General features: G+C 43.6%; 1 protein-coding gene across 1 annotated transcript in view; it reads left to right on the plus strand.

The window, feature by feature from the left end:
* Positions 1-15949: 15949 nt before the first annotated feature.
* Positions 15950-20356, plus strand: part of dlg3 (discs, large homolog 3 (Drosophila)) — a 38313-nt gene continuing 33906 nt past the window's right edge. Inside the window, exon 1 of the mRNA XM_068740304.1 lies at positions 15950-16315. Within this exon, the coding sequence (XP_068596405.1) occupies positions 15950-16315 (366 nt within the window). The remainder of the gene's footprint in view (positions 16316-20356) is intronic.

The following is a 20356-nucleotide window of genomic DNA, read 5'->3' on the forward strand; positions in this document are numbered from 1 at the left end:
TCGATTAGACAAAACTTTAACAATGGATCAGGTAGCTCAACGTTACTTAAGGCAGTGTAACGCGGCTGATGTAGCTGAGTTAAGTTCTAGTTTAATGGTTAAGAAGCGTCGGGTATTACAGTTCCTAGATGGGGCTGAGTGTACGGGGCGTGTAGAGGCCGTCTGCGCATGCGCGGGAGGGGAGGGGAGGAGGAACGTGTCGCGTTCAGGGTACTTTTTGTTTTTTTGTTTTTTTAGCCCAAAACTCCTGGAAAGTTGACCAAAACGAAACAATCTCTCCTCGTCACGTTTAAATCTCTGTCGGCGCGGTGGAGGCGAATCGCAGGCCGCAGCGACTGGATTTTTCTGCTTTGTGGAGATGTAGCAACAGTTTGGTTGTAGACTAATCCGCCACAATTGTAATAATTTTTTTACTTTACAATTCAAAAACGGAATTACATCACTATTCCCCCCCCCCCCCCCCGAACCGGGCCGATCATGGTGCATAAATACGGTAAGTACCTCAAAGTTACGTCTCACAAGTTTTGTCGTAAATCTAATAGAAGTTTTTTTTAAAGGTAAATGCCAACTAATTTTTCCAGGAAAGATTTTGCGTGGTATTTTCTTTACTTGTAATTCAGTGGTTTTCTTAACGGCGGATGAAAAATATAGATAATGGTGGGAGCAGATTTACTTAAAGTTTTTTTTTTCTCCATCGACGTGTCATGATCAGGAAAGGAAAATTGTAGTTTTTGTACTGTGATGGGAATCTTCATACCCAAATGCCTTTCATATACTCCGCAGATGAATCAAACAGACAGGCAGCGTTTTAATTGTGCATAAATCTAAGATGCATGCAAAGGATTTTAAAAATATACGTTCACATTTTTTTTGGCCTAATCTCAAATTTTAAAATGCATTGCATATGTATTTTAGCCAAACCCAACGGACCGTTCCCTTGTTAGATACTAACCGACCGTTATCAAAAGGCATGAAGATTGAGGAGGAGCTGACATTTGTAAAAAAAAAATGCCATGGCAACACGGCTAAGATCTTGCTCTGGAGTACATGCTAGCGAGGAGCCTCGAGGTTAAGACCAATGAAAATCCTTCGGATTGGTTGACTGCCGGAGGACGACGGTTTGAACGTCCTCCACAGACTCGGCAGCAACTCCGGGCCTTCTGACCGAAGAGTGGGCCGCCGTGCAGCAGGAGGGCGTGAGGAGGCTGTGTCAGTCCATCAGGAGGAGGATTACTGTTATAATCAATGCTGATTGGGGGGGATACACTCATCGAAGATTGTGCAAATTAATGCAGAATTAATTTGTGCCACCTGTGAAATACAAATGATGTGTTTTGTAACGATCTGAATTGAAACCCTAAAAAGATCTGACCAGGTATGTGATCTCTGAAGCCAATGTCCTGTATAAACTGCGTTTTAAGAGCTATCTTGTAAATAGAAATTTTAATCCCAGCTCAAGAACATATTCCAAACCCGGCCGGCCAAACGTGTGTGTCGGGCCTCTGCTGTTTTTGTGCTGAGACATTTATTTTGTGAAGCAGACACAGAGAGAGCAGTGGGGCTGCTGAGACGCTACCAGGCCAACCTTAGCACTCCAGAGGAGCAATCCCTGAAGAACAGTGTGGGCAAAGTTTCCACCATCCTAGGCAGCCAGCTGTTCCAGGCCCTTCTTGGTAAGCAGAACTCTGTAAAACGCTGTGCTTAAAAGTGTGCCTTTTGTCTTAAATGATTGAAATCCAGTTATGTTCAGTCAAGAAAGAGGTTTGATGCTTGTTTTTTTTTTTAACTTTCTACGTTACCTTTATATTATACGTAGACCTTTGCAATTATGAATATATTGGGATATAATACACAACGAAATGCATGCTGTCACTTGAAAAACAAAATATCCACTTTTTAACTTATCAATATATAATTTCATCATCGATTCTTCTGAAAAGAATTGTGTGTACGTCCGAAAAGATGCGCAAAATGACTATAATTGTTCTTCCTTTGTGTTTTCCACATGTAAATTCATTTCTGTGCTATTCCCTAATTGATTGTGGGCTAACAGGATGTAGAGCGGGTCATGTTATATTCATTTGTGTGGGAGGTTAACTGCTTTTAAATGTTTGCCAGTTAAGTCTTATGAAAGGAGCCTTTCAGTCGCTTCACAATGGTTTGCTGTACACCCCCGATCCCCACCTGCCACCCTTCAACCCCTAGCATACTTAAATTGTAATGAAATGCCCGCTTTAAATCGACTAAAATGTTATTATGTCCAGACTGGTAACAGTCCGAAAGCAATTTTTCAAAGTACTAATCAAAGTACTTCCAGCCGAACTCATCTTGTAAATCCTGACAGTGTCTTTGAGTGCATGTACCGGTAGTTTTTATTTTCATTTGCAACCCTGTTATTTATTATTTGTAATCAGCTGCACCTCCTTGATAAATTTGGCATTTGGAGAGGAGCCCAGGGTAGCTGGTAGGAATCCTGACCTTAGTTTCACGGCAGATAAAGCGCATTACTTCAGTTAAACCAACGAGTGAGTGGAACCTCTAATTACCTTCACCATGATGTCAACCCAGGCAGCATTTCAACAAGTGCAGTGGGATGGTTTGTACGGTAACAATAAGAGTAGCAATTTTTGTATCGATGTACTGTAAATATACATACATGCTAGTATTGCCTGGTAGTACCGAGTATACCAGCCTTCCGATAGTATGTACAGTTAGTGTTCCAGCTGACGTTTCTGATTTTAATTTGTACTTATCGTTGCCAGAATGTCAAATATATATTCGCCTGTAGCTGCAGCTGCACAGAGCCTCCCATTTGTGCTCAGGAACAGGAATCTCCTTCAGTAGGAGTGGATCCCAATGAACACTCCCCAGAGGAAGGTCAAAAGTCAGAGACTAACAAATATTATAACATCAAAGTGAAGATATTAAGATCTGAAAATGTAACAACAACACATGAAGCTGAAATCACAGCCTGAATCTGGAAATGTGAAATCTGCATCTGAAAGACATAAGACCTCAAATATCAAAATACAATACTTCAAAAGAATTCCTGAACTGAATCCAAAATTATTTTAGACCTTCCCTAGACCCATGTTCGGTGTGAATCACAATATAGGGGTACTAAGGTGGTTTGTGGAAATGAAAAGAGGTATCGCATAAATATATATAAAAAACAAAAATAGCATTGCAACCAGGAGATGTTCAAAAACACGAGTGTAGTTAGAGGAGGTTGTTCCACAAATATTGTTTTGCAAAGTGGCGGACTCAGAGGAGATTGGTTTTCCCATCAAGGTTCCAAACATTCCTCACCAAGAATGTTCACTTAAGACTGAGGTAGACCGGAATATAAACTGCAATTGCCAAGTCTCTTCCACATCCTTCCCGACTCTCCGTCTTGTCTGCACAAAGCGCGAGGGCAGGAGGAAGAAGAAGAGTGCGGTCCCCGCGTGTCAGGCGCGAGGCTTATCAGGCTTCACCCTCCATTGAACATGTGGTTGTCATCAGGAAGGATGGAGAGGCTGCTTGTTCACGGCGCTAGTCGGAATAGAGTGCAAAATAAACATTGCTCATCCTGTTATCCTCTCCTGCCGTGTTTGCCTTCGCATGCTCCACGTGAACCAGTTTGGTTACAATCAGCTTGCGCTGCCTTTGTCTGTGCGGTGGAGTTGAAAGCTGGATGGGCTGACAATGCAACCTTTTCAAGTTAGGACGATAAACCTAGACAAGAAAGGCTCATGTTGAAAAGCTGCTATTCCTATTACACAAAGACTGTCATCTGCGTAACTTTACAGTGCGTATAACTTGGATGCACTGTGGGAAGCAAAGGAGTGCCAGGTTCAGTGCTGGCTGCTTGATTGCATAGCGGCATGGTTGCATAGTCACGAACAAAGGTTGCCTTAACTGTGCATCCACCCTTTTGTTCCTGCGTAAAAATATGTAGTGGGAGACAAGGATGGGGGGGGTGGGGCACATACAGACAGACGCACGTTAAATTACCGGAGACCCAAAATGCCTCTGGAATGTTTTATCAAGGGGTGGAATGCTTTGCCCTGCCTTGAATTTGTGACCTAGTTCTTTGTGCATGTGTTATTCTAGCGAGCCCGTCGGTGGCTCATCATCAAGTAAAGACGGGACACATTCGTTTTATTTGTTTTGATTCACCCAGGCAGGCGATATAGAGATGACTAGGTCCAATTGAATAGGTACATGACAAATAGCTGGGGCCTACAGTACACAAAATCTCGCTGACCCTGCAGGACAGAGAGAAGCTGCAGGAAGCCCCTCGTTACAGTGACAAAAAAGGCTCAGCGCTCCAACTGGACAGTTTCTAAAGTTGTACCGATGAGAAAAACGGTTCTGGGAACAAGTCCTGTAAGAGAGACTTCTGGTTTAGATCATGTACTTTTTTTTCTGTGGTTAGGGTCAGGGTTATGTGGTCTCTTAGGTTTGGAGCAGTTTACAGTTTTAAAGTTATAAATGTAAAAAGAAAAAAATGCACCCAACGAACAAACCATTGTTAGTTTGCAATGCTGTGATCTCTAACATTTAGAAAATTTGAAAGCAGAAATAGGGGAGCAATGTAATTAGATGATTAGCGAGAACGATGGTCCCGCTCTACCGCTCTGCTTAGTGTAGATGTTTAGTGCGTTTTAAAGCCTTATTTCCACATATAGCTGCTGTCAACTTGAGATAAACCCGCTTCTCGCACTCCCTCTGTAACGGCAACCTGCAATCGGACAGCAGATCGGTTTCCGTCTGCAACTAGACACGAGGTCTCTGATGTAGCGCAGGCTAAAATCTATAGCTTCACTCCCCGTTTCATCACTGTCCAGACTCCGCTGTGCCTCGCAAGGGAATGATTCTGGATCAAAACAAACACAGACGGACGACTCGCATTGCCAGGAGGCAAGAACCACCTTGTCTACTTTACATATTTATCAAATCAACATTGCAAGGTGACATGCTTTGTTTTTGTGCTGCCACTGTGAGAGTTTTTCTTAATACCCAGGGAATTAGTTTTACAGTGTAAGTCTTGTGTTTCCCTACATTTTTGCATCAAAGTCTGTGCGTTTATGCCGGCCTGCCTCATACTGCAGGCAGGCCGGCAGTATGAGCATATCTTTACATGCTCAGCTGCTTTACTGAAGGTGCACTTTAGTCAGCTGTGCAAGAAACTCCTCTGCCCACACATGGCTTTCACTCCTCCACATTCAGACACAGTGATGAATCACATTCTCCATTCTTGCACATTTATCCTCACAGTGTCTTTTCCGGAGCTGCTGATGCTCAGCTTTTTGTCTCACATTGAGCGCATGCATTTTTTTTTTAATGTATTCTTTTTCCTATAACATTCTTCTCCGGTGTGTCTTTGTAGCCTTTCCCATCCTGAATTTGAACTTTGGGAAGTTGAGGAAGTCTCCAGCAACCTCTTTATGTCAACAATGTAGGAACCAGGCTTGCCTGTCACATCAGCAAAGTTGTCCTTCCGCATTTGCGTCAAGTGGCCCGCCACTCAATAGGTGACCACGGGACATGGGCGTGTAAAGAGCCAGGAGGTGACAGGGTGAAGATGAGAAGGCCGGTGGGGCAGAGGAGTTCAGCGGAAAAGCAAAGGAAGGGTTGAGGAACATGTCGCGATGTCAGCATTTACCCTCATTGTGTTTTTTAGCCTCACAGATCTCTCAACATGGCTGTAAACGATATTTTTTAATCTGCTTTCATACTCAAATGCTGTCATTTGTCATGCTGCTAAAATAGTCTGTGCATTTGAACAAAACATGTTTTTCTACGTATACAATCATAAAAAACACTGTATAAATGTCTCTCAGGAAATTATTTATGATTAAATAAAAACAGTTTCCATTTCTGCAATACCAAATTCAAAGCATGCATCCACATCTGAATGTTCCACTTTTCAACTAGGGGGCAGTGTCTGCATTTATTCAACATTTATCTTTCGCCCGAACATGAAGCATCAAAACATCAAGTTTGGAAATGATCTTCATGAAAACCAAAAAGAAGCGCAATGTTCTTTACGCTACATGCTGATCAAGTACGAGGAAATGCACGAATTCGGGCCTTCTAGACGCTGACTGAATGTTTCACAGTCTCATATACAATATTTCAGCAGCTAGATAACAAGGGTTCTTGCAAGTGTGGAGCCATAACGACACCCACCCCCACATTTCCACCCAGTGCACCCGCTGAGGAAAATCTCCCAAGGTGGACTCTTACACCAACAAAGCATTGCACATTTAAAGGTCCAGAAGTTGGGGAAAATTCAAGAAAATCCAAAGCGGTAAAAGAAATAATAAATCGCACATGCTTGCAGTCATTCAGTTAAACTAAAGAACAATTCATCTGTGTGTTTCTTCTCACAGATATTCAAGAGTGTTACGAAATGACTTTACAAATGAACGAGGAACAAACGCTCATAAGAGAAGACCGCAGGGAGGATGCATTGGAGGTATGCATGATGCATTTAAAGTTCACATTGTACCCGGTGTCTGCCAGAAGGTTAATAAGCAGCCAGCGGTGGAGCTGTTCCAAGTGTCTCTCATGCCTATTTGGATCATATTAAATGATCTATTCAGACTGTTGTATATTTCTTTTAAATAGATTGTTTCCGCTATTTAACAGTACTTTGGTTCTTCTTCGTCTTTGTCTTCTTCTTTATATTTTCTAAAGCTAACTGTTTCTATTGAAGAAAACAAATGTATTATGTTTTTATTTATGTATTAAAACCTAACACATTGTGTTTATTCATCATGCAAACATCTATCACAAAATACTTCAGAGATGAAACATGCTTGTGGCTTCATTCTTGCTATTTGCTGATTGATAGCCTGTGATTTCTCCACTGGTCTAACACTTCTTCCACACCGTACATGAATCTGTGTTATATATTGAAATTGTATGTTGTACAGCCCTGGAATGTGTTTCCCTTTTGCGAGATAGTTACCATTTCTCTTTCATTACAAGGTAAGAAGTAATTTCACCCTATTGAAATGGAACAAAATGACATGATTATGTGTTAAATTTAGGGTGAAGCTGCAAAATAAAGCATCTTATAATAACATCGACTGCTGGGTACTCGGCCTAACCCCTGGAAAACCAGACGCTGGATTAAACCTGTGGGCTGTCCATTACCTTCTTTGGTTTACATATCATTGGATGTCACATATCTTATATTTTATGTTTTTTTTTTTAGACCCGTTATATAAAGGTGACAGTGAAATCAGGTACTGCAAACCTCGCGTGAGATAAGAACTTTAATCTTGCATTGTTCCTTCAGGCTTATCGGCCCCTCCATCCACTCAATTACTTTAATGGCATATGTTTTTGGAATTGTGAAAGGGATTATGTGTGGTCAGTTGACCACTGGAAATGCTGTAACCTTGTAATTTCTTTGACCGTATTTGCAGAGAGATCCTAAAGCACAAGTGACATCATATAATAGACATAAGGAAACACAATGATTTTCACCTGAACTGCACTTACACTCTCTTTCGCCTGATACGGAGCATGAACCAAACTCCACTAGCACAGTAACTTGTTCCCTTCATCAGCACTGTGGACTTTAGATTATGCAGATTGGATTGTGGCCCCGATATTGATCACATTTGTAGTCAGTCTTCGGTCTGTTTGAAGGCATTCTTTAACCAGCTGACAACTAGCTCAACTAAAAAAACTTTGTATTGCAACTGCGGCAATGATCACCAAGTCTAATGTTAATTACGAGTATACTTTTGGAGGCTTTTAAAGCATTATCATAACGTAACTGTTTAACTAACTAAATTAATGGAGACTAAGGAACTTGTGTAATATTCAAACACAAATTTCAGCACTCTCTCATTGCGTTGAGAGAGTGCTGAAGCCGCTCTGTGTATTCTCTGATCCAACCTAACGTCTAAATCAGTGCAGCAAGGCTCCTGATCCCTACTTCATTCCACCCCGCCCTGGATCTGTGGGGCCCGTTCACAGAGAGAGAGAGAGAGACAGTGGAGTTTGAGAGATAGAGAGAGAGAGAGAGAGTTATTTAATGGGTACATGCGAAGAACTCATCAGTATTCGAGAGAGGGTGTCACCTGAGGGGAGGATGGGGGGGAAACTAAATGAGTCTGCAAATTTTAATAGAGGAGTAGGTGAGAGTAGGTATAGCTCCTTAGGAATTTAAATTTAAAAAATATATAATAGGACATGTTTTTATTAGTGTACCGGTAATTGATTTTATAAATTGATTATGAGAAAATGTTGATGTATTCCAGTTAATTTTATTGCCTTCTAATTATGGAATAACTTAAAGTAATGAGCAAATGAAACATCGCGTACCTATTGAATATTTTAGGATTTGAACTTGATGAACTTAATATTAACTTAAAGTTGGTGCGCGTGTGCACCGCAAATGCTCTATTTTTATGTCGTTGTGCAGTTGTTGCCTGTCAGTGTCTGTTGACCCGCCAGTCAGCACTGCCATGAGGGAATGGAGCCTTCAGAGTGAATCTTACTCAGCATCTCCAACATGGTATATCTAATTTATACCAGGTCAACAACAGAGAAATGTATGAGCAAGCTGCAATCTTTACATTAATGCTCTTAGGCAGATTGGTTTCTGACTTCCTGTCCTGTCCTGTCCAGCAGTTGTATGCGTAGACCTGTGTGTATCTATAAGACACTTTGTGTTGATTAGTGAGAACGATGGTCCCACTCTACTGCTTCAGTTTGGATGCATCCAAACTGAAGTGGGCTCAGAGCTGGTCCCTGGTGTAATCCCATCTCTACACTAAACTCCACTGTCACTTCTACTGCACACTTCACGGCTGTCGTACAACCGTCCTACATGCCCAGGACTACTCTGGTACACTTCTCTGCCACGCCAGACTTCCTCATGCAGCACCACAGTTCCTCTCTGGACACCCTGTCATTAGCTTTCTCTAGATCTACAAAGACACAATGCAGCTCCTTCTGACCTTCCCTGTACTTCTCCATTGGTTGCCTCAACGCTAACATTGCTCCTGTGGTACTCTTCTTCGGCATAAAGCCGTAAATTGCTGCTCACAAATACTAACTTCCTGACAGTTAAGTATCTGTGGGAATGTTCTCAGCGAATCTCAGCGACTGTAGACATTGTGGTTTGGTTACGTTAGATGACTTTCATTTGTCATAACATGAGAGGAACCATCCAGACCAATTCTGTGCTTCTTTGGTTACTGTTCCTAACATTTACTCTCGAATGTTTGCGTTTTCAATTATGTACTCTTCTATCTAGTACCATTATGTTCGAGCCATTGAATCACTCATCTGTCCTATTGTATCCTAGCCTATCCCATCCTATCCCATCACATCCTGTTCCCGATTCCCGTTCCAGTTGATGGCGACTGTCGTTTGTTGTGTGAATGTTGAGCGTTTTGATTTCATTCACCACAGGTCCAGGAAGAGGAGGTGGGGGTGTCTCGGGTGTTTGTGACTAGCAAGAGCACTCCTCACAAAGTGGAACGAGTTTCTGGCCTGGTGACTCGCTCTCACGTCGGACTGTTAGCGGTGAGTAAAGTTTTCTTTTCTACCAGTGTGTGTTTTGAAGTCGTGTTTCGGCCTTTTGCAAGCAGAAACACATGATTTTTACAAAAGCTTCCATGGTGACTTATTGTCATGTTTAACATAAGGAATGGACTGACAATAAAATCTTACCCGTCCCCCACGCCAATCGGAGGATAAACAGCTTCCAGATATAATTCTGGTTCTCTAATTTGAAGACCTTTTTGGCTGCTAACTGCTACTGGTCACTTTTTATGTTTTAACGTTGGACTGCACGATTAATACACCATGAAAAGGTCACGTCCTGCCAGTCCATCGCAGGTTCACACTGATGTCCTGCATTTACTACCTCCGCTGCCATCACAGAGGTGGAACAAACTCGGAATGAAGTGCATTGCTCTCTCTGTTTCCAGTCTGCGTGATTAGCTAACTTAGCTCTCTGCCAATGCTAGCTTATATTATAGTATAGTAATTTTCCTCATCTCATCTAACTATTGGAACAAAAGTGAAAAGCATATGCCAAACAATGTATGTAGAGCTGTAGTAAATCACAGCACACATGAACAACAAGGACAGTCCTTGTATTTCGTCATGGAGATAATTCTCAATAGCTAGCTGTGTTTTTCGGTGTTGTTTAAAGGCTTACTTGCCTTTCCTGTCACAATATGGCCAGTGGCACATGGCAGCCCAGTTGTTGGCCTTCCAGCTGAGCCCAGAACTAGTGCAATGGGTTGATGGGGGGGGGGGGGAGTGTGGGGGGTGGAAGAATGAGGATGACAGGAACAGGTGTGGGTAAAAGAGAGGAGGATGCTGGCTGTAAGCACATGGTCAGTGTTCCCATATTATGTTTGCATAAGAATACAGTGACGGTATGGGTGGACATTGGTGTGGATAATATGCTCTTCATGTCTGTGCAAGACGCCCTCTATCACATGAAAGAGGGAGGCGATGAGGTGCCGGGATTGGGAACGATGGAGTGAAAGAGAGAGAAGAAGGGGGCGCGTGTGGAGCGAGAGATATAGTGGGGGAGGCTGGAGAGAATCGAAGGAGAGAGATAGAGAGCGTGGTGGCTGAGAGGCGAGGGCCGGTGCAGTGGAGAGCTGGAACGGACACCCAGAGCTCAGCCTTCCTCGGGTTGCCATGGAAACCACATTCCTCCCCCGCCTGCATCCCTGCAGACTGCTCTTACTCTCTATCTCTCTCCCCTACTTCTCTGTTTTCCATTCCTCTTTTAATTTGTCTTTGTTTCGCTCCATCTCTCTCTCTCTCTCTCTCTCCTCTGAGTCGCCGCTGCACATCGAGCACATTCATGATGAGAAACCCTCAACAAGCACACTGATTTCAGGCGCATTGCTCTTTTTTGTCCGAGGTGAACGAGTAATTACACAATTTATTTTGCATTGCCGTGCACTCACTGGCACATAAACAGTTTGTTGTTCTCCAGTCACATCTCTATTTCCTTCTCTCTATTTTTGCTCCCCCTTCTGTTCAGCACCACGGTTCAGTAATGCCCCCTCTAGTCATCGCTTTTCTGCCCACACACAGGGCACCTCAGCTTCGTTTGTCCTCAAGTTGCAGCATGTCGTGGTCCTGCAGACAATCGTCTTATTTTATCGACTGCTCTCACCTTCCTGTTCTTCTCTTAACATCCTCCCTGCACCACTTTTTCTAGCACTCTGTCTTTCTGCTTCTGTCCATTTATGCCTATACAGAACCCATGCCAACATTTGTGCCTGAAGCATTCAGCTTTGATGCAATCTCTAGCCTGTATTCCACTTTTCTTTACTCCTTCATCTCCCTTTGCTGCTTTTATTTTCCTCATTGCATTTCATTTTCTGTGCCATTACGCCAATCATTTGAAGGTGCTGTGTCTGATAGAGGAGTTGTTCCCTGGCACTGAGGTCTATTAATAGGAGCCATGTAGCCTTTGTGTTCTGCTGTGCATCACTGGGAGAGAATCATAGCAGATTTCATTTATCTTATATCCTGATGAAAGAAAAAAGAAAACAGGTGGATTTTGCTTAGATGTTATTATGCCTGAGAGATACTTGTTTCCTCACGCCCTCTTGCATTTAGTTAAGGCTACTCTGAAGCCGCCTAGAATGCGTTTATATGTGGCTGCTTCTTTAAGACTACATCACTACCGATTGTCCTTATATGGAGCTGCATCCTGTCAGGTGGCAAAGCAGTAGTTGCATAGCTTCTCAGAAAATTGCCTCCTAGAATTGAGAGAATTGAAATGCTCAATGCATGGCATGTGCGGTGGATGGGGGGGGGGGGCTGTAACACTCTTTATAAAAGCATTTGTGTTGAAATGTGCAGCATATGCTTGTCACAGTGTGTCCAGGTGGGTTTATGTAATGCAGGCAGTGCAGGCTGATGCTCAGTGTTTGGGGAGCTGCAACATGAGCTGCAGGGATTCATCTCTGTTGAAAAGCTTAGGATAGTTTCCCAATTGATGCCATAAATCACAAGTCTTTCTTTGTTATTTGTCACCAGGAGTTCGGAAGTTACGCTTTCGTTTCACAAGATAAATCCTCCAGTGCTTTTGATCCACAGCTCTCCAGACTGAGCTATATAATTAGGCAAAACATCTATAAAGAGCTGCACACACTCACTCCTTACATTGAATGTCTGTTTTTTTTTATTGCCATGAATTCTACAAAACGGTACTAATTTTTCTTCTTTTTTCACAATCATTTATTTACTGTTGTAATTTTAGAGTAAATACAGTAATTCAAAAAGGGTAGAAAATATTTTCCCTCATTTTTCTGTTCATGTGAATTTAAGATTGATTTATGTGATTGCGTTTCCTTTCGCCATCTGTAGTATCTAGCTATTGTCTAGGCAGTTCAGTTAGATAAGAATTTGCAACCTTCTAAATGTCTTTGTCTTATTTTGCACTGACTCGTCCTCATTAAGAGGATATTACCCTGAAGTATTCAGACATTGTTTGAAGCCATCACTCTCAGCTGTCTTAATTCTTACATTTTCATTTGTGATGTGGTTGGTGAAGGTCTTTGCAATGGATAGACACTCTTTTTTTCTTTGGCCAAATGATTCCATTTTGTTTTTGTACGGTGCCTTGGCTGGTTAGTCACAAAGCTTTTCACAATCTTCAAATTATGACTGGTGGTTTGTTCCATTCAATAGTTGTGGAGCTGCATCAACGGCACCCAATCTTTTTTTTAGCAACGCCCGTCTGTCTAACCTGAAACAAGTGAGGATCCATGTCTTACATGACTAATGATGTGGACAACGATGCTGCTGGTCTCTGTTTTGTGTCTTGATGCTATTTGTTCGCTCATTGTTCAAGTTAAAGTCGTGGCTTGCTTCCCGTGCACGCCTGCTCAGCACACTGCATGCGTTCTCGTTACACACGCGAGGCGGTAGTCTATCTTAATAAGCTGCACGAGGCAACCAATGCTTGGATTCACAATGTGCAGTGATTGTTTTTTACAAATGGAATGACAAACACAATAATGCCAGAGCACACATCATTTAAACAGCCTCTACGTTATCGTCATAGACGATGCATATTGCCTCATCATTAAAATAGCAGTAGCAGGTTTTCCTGTGCTTCGCACCATATACCAGAGCTAAAGACTAAATCTTCCCAGGCTCAGCATGAATCTAGCATAATCTGCAGTCAGGTTGCATATATTGCAGGGCTATAGATTATATATAAAAATAAAATCTCACAAATTATGCACGTCAACACTATCTTAACCTTCAAGACACTTCTGTCAACTGTAATTGCTCTAGTTTACATGTGAATATTAGCTTATTGTGCTCTTCATCCCACTGTCCTCCCACTGCAGAAAGTCAGCAGCTGATTGGCTCTAAAAAGACTTACCAAATTGTTTATATATTTTGTATTACGTAATATTTAAAGGGAGAGTTTTCTGTCCCCTGCAGGTACAAAATATGTCTACATGCACAGTTAAACGTGTGTGTGTGTGTGTGTGTGTGTGCGTGTGGACGGTTTACAGGACGTACACAGCGACGCTAGAGAAGGCTGGTTTAAACATGTGCCCAGTCATGTGTGCTGTGATCGATATGCTTGCATCGTCCTTTCAAGCCGCTGCCTCGCGGCTCTGATTGGCTCCAGCAGCGTTTGTCGCTGCATCCTGCAATCTAACTTGAGGCATTCAGCAATTTATTGCCTACATTAATTAATCTCTGCCTGGCCCATCCATGTAGGGTTCAATGAAAAACATCCCAGTAAAGATAGTTACTGTTGTAGACACGCAAGTGTGGCTGAGCCTGCCGCGCGCGCCTCCTGGCAGGGCTGCGTTCACGATGCAGTGTCGCCTTAAAATCCGCCTGAAGACACCCGTTATCATGCAAGTAATTTAAAGGTACTGCGTCTCGTACGTTTCTGAAAACACTGGAAAAGCTCTAGCATTCACGTATTAGCATTGAAACATGCAGACTATGTACAAACACATTCTCTCCCCCCATGTGGAGACACACCCAGCTCCCTTCCCATCACATTTCATTAATAATGCATATATGCAGGGTTTTTAATGGCGACACTCTAACATTCCCTCTTAGTTCTCTCAAAGATAAACCCTCACTCTCCGTGTCGGAATGTTTTATATCTCGCTCTGATCAAGCCACAAATTCATAAGCATGCAAAATGTTTCACAGACGGTCCCATCGCATTACTGAAAATACAGCTGCCACAGATGCATAAAAACCACATCGTCTACCCCCCCCCTCACATTTCTCACTCTGAATCTCTTCCTCCACCCACTCTTAAAAACCCAGGCGTGTAATCTTGTTGGTTTCGTACACACGTGTGAATGTCATCATTGTGAACATAAAACACTTCCTCTGTGCGTCTCAAAGAGGGGGGCTTGAGCGCTGCTGCTTTCTGACTGTGTATATTTTTGACCCGATCCTGCACACGGGATGAACGTTACGATAAAATAATTCAACAGCAGTGCAGCTGTGCCAAAAAAAAAGGAAGAAGGACAAAGAATGATGTAAGGCTATGTGCCGTGGTTCAAAAACATCCTCTGCTGAGAGACGGGTCTAGTGATACCCAGATGAAAGGGACTTGTCCTCTGCTGCACCTGCTTCCATTGTGATATTAGTTGCAGATGTGTGCCGTCACTTGAGCCTGAGGTTGCACGAGAGATCCTTAGTGCAAAAAAAAGCCGTCTCCAGACGACCACAGAGACGGCCAGTGACGAGACAGAGGGACAGGCTGCTTGAGTTTTAAGCTGATTTTTCCCTGCATTGCTCTTCATGAAAAAAACGATCTGGTGCTAATATAGATGGTCTTCACTAGCATGTTGCGGGCTATGACTCTCAACCAGTTTCATTGAGAAATAAAACACAAATGCAATGTTTCAATTTCACCGTCATCTGTGAAGCAGTCCATTTTACAGCATTGAGGCTTTTCTGGGACGCGGCCCCTTTAAGAGCAGCTAGCGAAGCGCTCAGTCCTGTTGATGCCGCTGCTGCTCATGGTAGCGCTACCAGTTGATTGGCTGTGGCTGTCAGGGCTGAGGGGCTGGAAGGATGCTGCTACATGCAGCCCCCCCCCCCCCCCCCTTCCTGACTCTCTCTCTCTCTCCGTTGCTCTCTCTCACTCTCCATCTCCTTCTTGCCTGCTCGCATCCCTCTGAATAATCCACATCTAGGGCAAACTGGCTGAGAGGCGATCCAGTGCTCAGCTCCTCTCTGCAGGCTGAGAAAAGAGACAGGAAGACAGCGATTTTCAGCGCAGGAGGAAAAAACGTGAGATTTTTGACTGTACGGGAAGATACCAAGAATTAACGGGGGATATAATTTATTTATACATATTGTTTATATATCTCTATATATATTTGTACACACGCGTATAGATATTTATATATATATATATTATACATATATACACATACATTTATCCCTGTATATATCTGTGTTTGTGCTTGTCTGTTTATATTAATATTTTTATATGTATTTGTGTGTGTGTAAATATATATAATATATAAGCAAAATAATATATATATATATATATGAATTTATATGCGCATCACTGTGAAGCAAGAGGACATTTTTATCATCAGGGCTGGTCTCTGATCGTGTCGTCGTATAGAATATTTTGAACATTTCTTTTGATCTTCTACATCAAGAGGACAAAATCTACGTGCCCATTTTGTATTTTTGTTTCCCTGTTGCTGCTTTCCATCCCTCTCAACGTTTTTTCCATATCCAAGAGGAATAAAGAGGAGAGAGTGACGGGATTTGATGAAAAAAGGGGAAATCTGTAGAAATTCCTGTGATTAGTGCTATTTTCATCGGCATTTGCGGCCCGTGAGCTGATCACAGCGTGCTGTGTGAGATCTGAGGAGGCATCAGAGACAGCGCAGAGTGCCACGCCGCTCAGCTCGCCGTCAGCCCAGCCAACACAGCCAGCATGCACAAACACCACCACTGCTGCAAGTGCCAAGAATGTTATGAGGTGACCCGTATGGCTGCCTTGCGTAGGATGGATGCCCCGTCATACGGAGGAGACTGGCAGGCGGAGCCCTATGGATACCCGCCTGGGTACGGAGGAGGCCAGACCTTACCCCCTCCAGCCTCAGGGGGAGGTGGTAACATGGGAGGAGGAGGGGGCACTTTGGGGCGAAGTAAGGGCAAGATTATGTCTGGTGGGAGCTCTGGAGGCCCCAACCCAAAGGGCCAATCCAAGGGTGGCCCCAAAGTAAACGGCAACAACTCGAGTGGACAAGGAGGATGGTGGTCTGAGTGCACCTGTACCAACCGGGAGTGGTATGACCAGGTAACTCCTCTTCTTCACTCTGTTAGATAGCTCAGGCCTGCGGGGCCTGGGAGGGGCGATTGGGATCAATAGAGCAGTTGCTGCTGTAAACATAGACCTTTTTTATGTAAGAAGATTCATATTTAGTATTCATCCCAAGCCCTCCAATTCCCATTTATTGACTGTAGTTCTGTCTGAAGCAGCAACCGGAACAGGACCGATCCGGTTCCACTGCACACACATGAAGGCAATATTCGTGTGTAGATTTGATGCAGATGACTAATGCTTATAGATTCCTCACAGTGTGTGTGTCGTCGGTGGCTTTCGTTGATTGTGTTTTTCATTCATTGAAGCAGCCCCCGAAAGGAAATATTTTGCTATTACGCTGAAATTACATGTTGACTGTAAGAAAATACATAGAAATAGATTTCTCAGATTAGAATTAGGGGAAGAGATGATGCAGTTCCCATCTGATTTTGCCTGATTCTCTGCAAGCCATTTTGCTCCAACAGGCAAAAAATAATAATAATAATGAATACTCTGTCAGACCAATAGAGAATTAGCATTAATCTCTGTCCAAACGTTGCCTGTCACAGATGCTGCACAGTGTGAGTGAAATCGCCTCTTCAAATTGGCTGCACTCTGGGATTTAAAATATATACATATATATTTGTAAATTACAGTTAAAGATAGATACAAAATAAAAGGTCAGAACTGCTTGAGAAGCAGTCTTTAATTAAGAAAGGTGCATGAATGCGAGCATGACAGTTAGCTTTGGTGGGGGGGGGGGGGTACCTCTGTGCGATTCAAGGAAGGATTCTCGCTGTGCACGAGTCTGCGTCCGTGTACGCTCATATTTGCCGTAGGCAGAAGCCGCTGCGTTGTTCGCAGGTCCTCCGTTTTGTCTGATTGCGTTTCAGCTGAAAATGCGAGGCGGTGGGAAGACGGGAGGTGAGAAGAAGCACGGGGGTAAAATGGAGGCTGAGATTTCACCTCCGCTGAGCCGAGCTCACATATGAGCTGCAGCCTGGCTGAGATTAGCAGATTACTAGAGCCATTGAGAGGCTAAGTGATTGATGTTTCTTCTGGTTTCCTGGAGCGTTAAAGTCCGCTGCAAGCCTTTTTCTTATCACCGACACAAGTGCCTTATTTCACATGTTTGAAAACATGAATCAGTTGTGATTATTTCAGCATTTATTGCTCTTTGCTGTCGGCATTATCATGAAATCTCATCTCCAGCATACGTGGTCCTTCGACACCTCAGCGAGCCAAATTAGCATCTGCTCGATGACATATAATTTTAGATTGCACCGTCATTCGTGTCGGGATGTGGCGTTGCTAATGACTAAACCGCTTGGAAATCCTATCTGATCCCGTTCCCTCGAAGGATCCTCGCTCCGTCGCTCTGTCACGTGAATGTGCACACACACACAAACGCTGAGGAGAAAATATCCAGCCTCCAGCCCAAGAGTATCTTCATTGAATTCAAAGGATCTGGGATGACGGAGGGTGAATCAGTGATGTGCGATGGAGGGGGGGGGGGGAAGGCAGTGGTCAGTGGGGTAAAATGCTAATGTTGAAATGGAGAGAAATGAGCCAATAAAGGCAGGCTGTGGAGAGGGGGGGGGGGGGGGGGTTATGTAAGAGGAGGCAGTTGGTGATGCTGTCAGAGAGAGAGCAATCGAGGCCTTGACATGTTGGCGAGCGTCCGTAACGCCATCTCTCAAACGGCCGGAGTGTGCTCCCCTTCCCGTAAAGAGGCGACGCAGCGCAGCCTGGACGGTGATGCACACCCACACCCCGCCCCCCCCCCCCCCCCAGCGCTCCTCAGTCACCATTGCTCATCCATGGACCGGAAATGCGCATCCTCCCCCTCCCCCGTTACCTACGCGCAGCTGAAGGGCAGGACAGTAATAACACACACCCAACCACACACACGTGTTATCTTACAGCTTGATTGATAGCGCCCCCCCCACGCAGAATTGTAAGAATGTTTCTTTAAAATCAAGAGCTTTTGAATGTAAAACTGAGGAAAGCAGAGACCTCTGTCCACTGAGAGCTCCAGTCAGAAAGCCCCCCCCACACACACACACACACCCCCGCGGGCTCCAATCTGTCTTTGTGTGTTCTCCAGCTCCGTGGCTGTGATCAGCTTGAAATATTAATTGGATTTTACTTTATTTATTAGCATTCTGTTGTTTACTTCCGGCCTCTGTCGTAGCAGCGGCGTTTAAAGTGAATGCACGGGCACAGTGGGCATTCCGTTCCCATCACTTCCATAAGTGATTATGACTTGAAAGCCTTTAGGCCTTGATCGTGAGTGATTGTGGATGCGTGTCTCCAACAGTCATGTTGATTTGCTGATGAGATTTGCCGTTTGCCGTGAGACCGTTTTTAATCGATAGGATTTACACGAGCTCCATGTTCAAGTGTCTTGAGCTGGACACCAGCTCAATCTAAAACCTGACAGTTATTTATAACGGCTGTAAGGGATCATTTCTGTGGTTGTGACTTTGGTTTGGTTTGAGTTGTACAGACTGATTCCTGTCCCGAGGTGTGAATACCGGTTTCCCCGGTATTTTGGAGGAGGCCTCCTGACTCCAGGTGTCTGTCCGGTTGTGGAAGATAAAAAAATACTTTCATGAACGCATCCCATGCTCGTTCTCCTCTACAGTTTTTGATTTTAATATTTTACTACCATAATCAAATACAAAGCACATTTCATTTCAGTTTTCTGCTAGGAAGTCTCCTCCTTCCTCATACCCCCCCCTTCCACACACACACCCCCACACTTGGCACAGACTTTGACACAAAAAAACCCCCAAAAATCTTCCTTGAAATGTGATGGGCACAGAGGGGATGGTGAATCATGCTGAATCATGTAATGTTAGCAAAAAGGTCATTCAGGCATTGGGATCAGGGTGCTGGGGAGACTGGGGAGACTGGGGCCACCATTACGTCAGCTGAAGTCTTCGATCTGTGATGGGGGAGCTGCTGTGACACAGGGGGGGGGGGGGGGGGACCACCTTTCACAGCCTGAATCTGCTCTTATTGGCCCAACATTCAGACTCTGTGAAATCCGGATCGAATGGCTATCGGGCGGTTAAACCATCGCTGCTGTTTGACTGCAGCTATTTAACATGTATTCAGCCTTTTGTCCGGTTTGCAGGAGAGGCCGTGTGTCTTGCTGGAAGCTGAAGCTGGCCACACCACTTTGTGGGGCTTTGCTGATCAGTTACTGGCCCAGAACTGTGACTGTGCTGTGCAATGGAAAGTGGACTCTTCGTTCAGCGATGGAAGCGTTACATTTTCTGGATGTAACACTGTTGCTTAAAAGAATCAGGCGTTATAATGTGAATATGACTGTATGTAGAGGAAAACAAATGCTGTTCAATAATGATAGATGTGGTTGAAGCATGGCTGTTCCAGCATTCTCAGCTGCATCACCCACTTTCTGCACTTGGAATATATGCACACCCAATCAATATTAGAGGAAAAAGTAGTCCCTATGCCTTCTGACTCCTCTTCATTTTTATGGGGGTGTTTCAGAAGAGCTTGTGCTTTTAGTGCTTTTATTCGAGCAACATGTCGGCGGTTATTGTGGTAACACTTTAGAATAAGCTTCATAGTTAGTAGGTCCAGTACCAAAGATATGAGAGCTAGAAATTAAATAATCTAACATCAGTCATTATATAATATATATCTATACCACACCCACCCACCCACCCTGTCTAACAGATTTCATTCACAAGTGTTTCCTTTTAGCGGTTTTGATATTGCTTATAAGACCCTGACATTGAATCCCAGTACTTCCTGTTCAGATGCTTCACAATAAAGAGCCTTCCTGTGGCCTAAATAGCCTAATAGCTCCCTTCCCATTTAGGGCTTTGGGTTGAAACATCTGTCAGAAGTAGAAATTTTAATTTATCTCAAATTAATGACCTGGTAAAATTAATTGATTAAAGTGAGTGGATAAATGAAAAGGGCATCAGGGAGGTGAAACGCAAAGCAGTATGGTAATTTGTTGCTGCACAGATATTACATGTCACAGTAGAAGCTAGC

This window comes from Brachionichthys hirsutus, chromosome 6 (genome assembly GCF_040956055.1).
Source record: "Brachionichthys hirsutus isolate HB-005 chromosome 6, CSIRO-AGI_Bhir_v1, whole genome shotgun sequence".
Lineage (NCBI taxonomy): Eukaryota > Metazoa > Chordata > Actinopteri > Lophiiformes > Brachionichthyidae > Brachionichthys > Brachionichthys hirsutus.